The sequence below is a fragment of the Geospiza fortis genome, unplaced genomic scaffold (genome assembly GCF_000277835.1).
Source record: "Geospiza fortis unplaced genomic scaffold, GeoFor_1.0 scaffold1181, whole genome shotgun sequence".
Lineage (NCBI taxonomy): Eukaryota > Metazoa > Chordata > Aves > Passeriformes > Thraupidae > Geospiza > Geospiza fortis.
Genome location: NW_005054664.1, coordinates 144,765 through 150,065, shown reverse-complemented (window position 1 = coordinate 150,065; position 5,301 = coordinate 144,765). Strand labels below are relative to the sequence as shown.

The 5,301-nt window shown below is 46.8% G+C and overlaps 1 protein-coding gene across 1 annotated transcript in view; it reads left to right on the top strand.

Moving 5' to 3' along the window:
* Nucleotides 1-2,575: 2,575 nt before the first annotated feature.
* The window catches only part of LOC106632069 (homeobox protein Hox-B3a-like), a 4,920-nt gene continuing 2,194 nt past the window's right edge, over nucleotides 2,576-5,301 (top strand). The window contains exons 1-2 of the mRNA XM_014311123.2: nucleotides 2,576-2,906; nucleotides 3,203-3,329. Coding sequence (XP_014166598.1) covers nucleotides 2,668-2,906; nucleotides 3,203-3,329 — 366 coding nt within the window. The 5' untranslated portion in view covers nucleotides 2,576-2,667. The remainder of the gene's footprint in view (nucleotides 2,907-3,202; nucleotides 3,330-5,301) is intronic.

Sequence of the window (5,301 nt, the reverse complement as noted above, 5' to 3'; positions counted from 1 at the left end):
TTTTTTTTCTTTTTCTTTTTTTTTTCTTTTTTTTTCTTTTTTTTTTTTTCCCTTTTCCTAAGCAATTCCTTGGAGTAAATAATTAGGATTGCGGCCGTCCCGGGCGAAGATAAATGAGCGGCATTTGTGAGGCGCTGAGAGATGAGGTACAAAGCGGAGCCACGAGCGAGGCGGAGGGGGTTGTAAATTTATTTTATGGACGTTTAAAACAACAAGAACCCAAAAAAAAAAAAAAAAAAAACCCAGGAAAAAAGAATAATCGCCGTTATTTTTAGCTGCTTTGGCCGAGCCTCGCGAGCTTCTGGTTCGGGATTCTTTTGGGTTTTTTGGTTTCGATTTTTAAGTAAATCTTTAGCAGACAGAAAGGCCTCGGAGAAATTCCCACCTCTGCCCCCTCGCAGATATTTCCAGCGAACCTATTCATAATAAAGGCGCTGCTGTTTGTTAATTAATTAATTCACGGCTCGGGGAGCGGAGGCTACTTTTTAATAAGACAAATTTATCATGGCCAGGGAGGAGGAGGAGGAGGAGGAGGAGGAGAATAACTCGCAGCGAGGATCTGCCCTCGGCGCAGACAATAACGCATCTCCGAGGAAGATCCGATGCGGATTTGGGAATGCGGGAAGGATTTAATCAGGGTAAAAAAAAAAAAAAAATTAAAAAAAATTAAATAAATAAATTTCCAAAAGCCCAGCGGACCCTCCGTGGACGCTGCGAGGATGGGGTGAAGCAAACGGAGCTTTGGTGCGGCGTGACATAAAAACAGCAGCCAGGAAAAGGAGGGGGGAAAAAAAAATGTTATTTATTGTCGAGCTGGGGCTTCTGTTAAAGCCCCGGCACTTAAAAAAAAAAAAAATTAAAAAAAATTAAATAAATAAATTTCCAAAAGCCCAGCGGACCCTCCGTGGACGCTGCGAGGATGGGGTGAAGCAAACGGAGCTTTGGTGCGGCGTGACATAAAAACAGCAGCCAGGAAAAGGAGGGGGGAAAAAAAAATGTTATTTATTGTCGAGCTGGGGCTTCTGTTAAAGCCCCGGCACTTAAAAATATCGCGCTGGGCTTTATCTCGGCGGGGTTTGTTTTGTTTTGTTTCGCAGGATGAAAGAGGCCCAGATAAAATTGAATATACAAGAGATACAATTAAATATACAATGGATATCAATCCCCAAACAAACGCTCGCTGGCTCCTTTAAAAAGGCAGAGGAGTCTCTGCCTTTTCTAAAATCCCTCTGCCGATTATTTCCAAGTCGTTTTCACCTTTTTTTCTTTTTTTTTTTTCCGGGGTATTTCTACTCTTGTTTAAAGGAGGAGAAAGTTTCTGTTGGGAGAAAAAGGAAAGCGAAAAGAAAGAGATGGAGAAAAATCAGAAAAATCTCAGAGAAAGAGACAGGGGAGGAAAAAGAGGTTTAATTTTGTGATTTTTAAGCTTTGGATTGGGGATTTTTAGACTTTTTTGAGTCTGGATTGAGGGAAAATCCAAGGGGTGCAAAGCGAGGAGCAAACGGCCTCGTGAAGTGTTTGTGTTCCACGAGAAAGAGAGAGGAAAAAGCAAAATAAAATAAAACAACAGCGATGAAACCCCAGCGGGCTTGGCATCCGCACCTCCCCAGCTCGGGATTTGGGGCAAGAAACACAAAACCGTGCCGGGAAAAAAAAAAAAAAAAGGAAAAAAAAAGGATTTATTTTGTAAATTGAACCTGTCAGAGAAGGGAGAGAGCCCCAGAGCAGGGCAGGGGGAGAAATCGCGTTTTGAATTCCTGCCTGCTCCGATCTGCTGGGAACCTCTGCCCTGAATTCCAGAGGCGCTGGGAGTTCCTGAGTAAACAAAAAAGGGAGCCAAGTGTGCCGGGACAGCGTTACCTGGGGGGAAAGCACGGATTTTCATGGTTACCTGGGGATAAACACGGATTTTCATGGTTACCTGGGGGAAAACACGGATTTTCGCTGTTCCTGGGGAAAAAACATGGATTTTCGCTGTTATCTGGGGATAAAACACGGATTTTCATAGTTACCTGGGGGAAAACATGGATTTTTGCTGTTACCTGGGGGAAAACACACATTTTTGCCGTTTGCAGCTCAAAAGCAAACCAACCCTGGGGATAAACTTTGAATTTCTGCGCTGGGAGGATTCTGGGGCTGCTCCGTGTGTGATTTCGGTAGGAAGAGCAGGACTTTGGTTGTTCTCGCGGTTTTGGCCGGCGATTCTCCGCTCCGTGCTCTCACGTTTGTGCTGATTTGGGGCTTAGCTGGGTGCGCAAATGTGTGAGCGGCGCAACCCCCAGGGGCGTTTTAGGGGGTTTGTGTGCGGGGGATAAATCCAGGATAAACCAATGTGCCGAAGCCATCCCGCGCGAAGCCGCAGAGCGAAACGAGCAGCGGAAAGAAAAGCCCTGCCACCCCCAAAACCCCCTCGAAAATCGAATTTTTTCCCCGAGCCTGGGCTGGGTGAAATCTGCTGGCAGCATCTGTTCCCCCCCCTGTTCGGCGGGACCCTATTCATGTCAGGAGCCTTTCAGGCCCCAAGATGGATTCCTGGCACTATTATTGTGTTTTTTCTCCTAACCTTTCAGGTCAGCTCCCACCAGCCAGCTGGAGAGGGGCCGTCACGTGGCCTCGGGGTGCCAATGTTCTGCCATAGGGGTGTCAAGACCCTGGTAGCCGAGAAAGATGCAGAAGGCCTCGTACTACGACAGCTCCACGCTCTTCGGGGGTTACTCCTACGCCAATGGGTTCGGCTACGAGGGCGCCCAGCCGCCTTTCCCGGCCTCTTCCCACCTGGAGAGCGACTTCCAGAGGTCCTCCTGCTCCCTGCAGTCCCACGGCAAAAATAAAGAGCTCAACGGGAGCTGCATGCGGCCGGCGTCGCCCAACGCCAATTGCAAAAAGAGGCCTGAGAGTGGCGAAGGGTTGGAGGAATCGATTTAGGGAAGGTCTAAATTCCCGTTTTCCCGCCCAGAATTGCAAAAAGAGGCCTGAGAGTGGCGAAGGGTTGGAGGAATCGATTTAGGGAAGGTCTAAATTCCCGTTTTCCCGCCCAGAATTGCAAAAAGAGGCCTGAGAGTGGCGAAGGGTTGGAGGAATCGATTTAGGGAAGGTCTAAATTCCCGTTTTCCCGCCCAGAATTGCAAAAAGAGGCCTGAGAATTGCAAAGGGTTGGAGGAATCGATTTAGGGAAGGTCTAAATTCCCGTTTTCCCGCCCAGAATTGCAAAAAGAGGCCTGAGAGTGGCGAAGGGTTGGAGGAATCGATTTAGGGAAGGTCTAAATTCCCGTTTTCCCGCCCAGAATTGCAAAAAGAGGCCTGAGAATCGCAAAGGGTTGGAGGAAACGGTTTAGGGAAGGACCAAATCCCCGTTTTCCAGCCCAGAGTTCCAAAGAGAGGTCCAAGGGTTGCAGAAATCATTTGGGAAGGCGCAAATTGCTCTTTTCCCCCCCAGAATTCCAACGAGAGGTCTAAGAATCCCAAAGGGCTTGAGAAATCAGTTTAGGGAAGACCCAAATTCCAGTTTCCAGCCCAGAATTCCAAAAAGAGGTCTAAGAACAGCAAAGGATTGGAGAAATGAGTTTAGGGGAGACCCAAATTCCCATTTTCCTGCCCAGAATCCCAACGAGAGGTCCAAGGGCGTCTAAGCGTTGCAGAAATCAGTTTAGGGAAGCCCCAAATTCCCATTTTCAGCCAAGAATTCCAACAAGAGGTCTAAGAACAGCAAAGGATTGGAGAAATCAGTTTAGGGAAGACCCAAATTCTCATTTTCCAGCCCAGAATCCCAACAAGAGGTCCAAGGGCGGCAGAAATCAGTTTAGGAGAGACCCAAATTCTCCTTTTCCTACCCAAAGGGAGGAAGGAAGAGCTGACGGGCGTGAACATTTCCCTTCTCCTCCACAGGGATGGGGAGACGACCCCGTGAGACCCCCGGAGGGTCCTGGCCCCGGGCATTGCCCACTCACCCCTGGTTTATTCGTTTATTTATTTATTTATTTATTTTTATATTTATTTATTTGTGGGTTTATTTCAAACACAACCGCGGGTGCTGGACCCTGATCTGGCTGTGGGGACACAAAATTTGGGGAAAACGTTCTCCCAGCCGCTCAAATCGCCGCTAAAATTCTGTTTGGTGCCTTCCTGGTGCTCAGAGAGAGCGGGCGTGGTGCCACGTCCGAGTTCTCCGTGTGTCCCCACAAAAATTCAGGTAAATTCAGATAAAAACCAAAAATTAATTTTGGATTTACCGCAATTCAGCTCGGATTTGCCACAATTCAGATAAATTCAGACAAAAAGCAAAAATTCAATTTGGATTTGCCACAATTCAGCTCGGATTTACCACAATTCACATAAATCCAGATAAAAACCAAAAATTCATTTTGGATTTACAGCAATTCAGATAAATTCAGATAAAAATCAAAAATTCATTTTGGATTTACCGCAATTCAGCTCGGATTTGCCACAATTCAGATAAATTCAGATAAAAACCAAAAATTCAGCTCAGATTTACCACAATTCAGATAAATTCAGATAAAAACCAAGAATTCATTTTGGATTTACAGCAATTCAGATAAATCCAGATAAAAACCAAAAATTCAGCTCGGATTTGCCACAATTCAGATAAAAACCAAAATTTCGGCTAGGATTTACCTCAGTTCACATAAATTCAGATAAAAACCAAAATTTCACAGACGAATTCAGAAAAAACCCCCAAAAATTCAGCTCAGACTTACCAGAACTCTGTTGAATTCAGATAAAACCCAAGAATTCAGCTCAGGTTTACCAGAACTCAGATAAAACCCAAAAATTCAGTTTGGATTCACCGCAATTTTGACAAATCCGTTCACACAAACCCCATAGCGTGCTCTTCATCCCGCATTAACAGAATTTATGGAGTTTTCCTCCCGCAGAGCCAAACCTTGGTGCCACGCCTGTGCGCCAACCGCCCCCTCCCCACCCTGCGTTAATTGGCCCCGCGGCCGCCCTGCCCTGCCAAACGCCATTCTCCAGAAAATCATCCTCGGGGAAATAATCTCCTCCTCGATAACGGGCGCTGGAATCCTCTCCTACATGACATGATCAAATTTTCATAAAGCAGGGGCAGCTTTGGAGAACAGGACTCTTAATAAATGACACGATTATGGAGCGCAGGCCGAGGCGCAGGGGCGAGGGGAGGGTTTATTAAGGAGCGGCGCATTCAATTTCCGCCCCTAAGTAATTCTCTTTTATTTCATTCCGGGGGCGCGACAGAAACCTGCGGCGGCGGCGGCGGCGGTGAGAAAAGCCCCCCGGGCTCCTCGGCCTCCAAGAGGGCGCGCA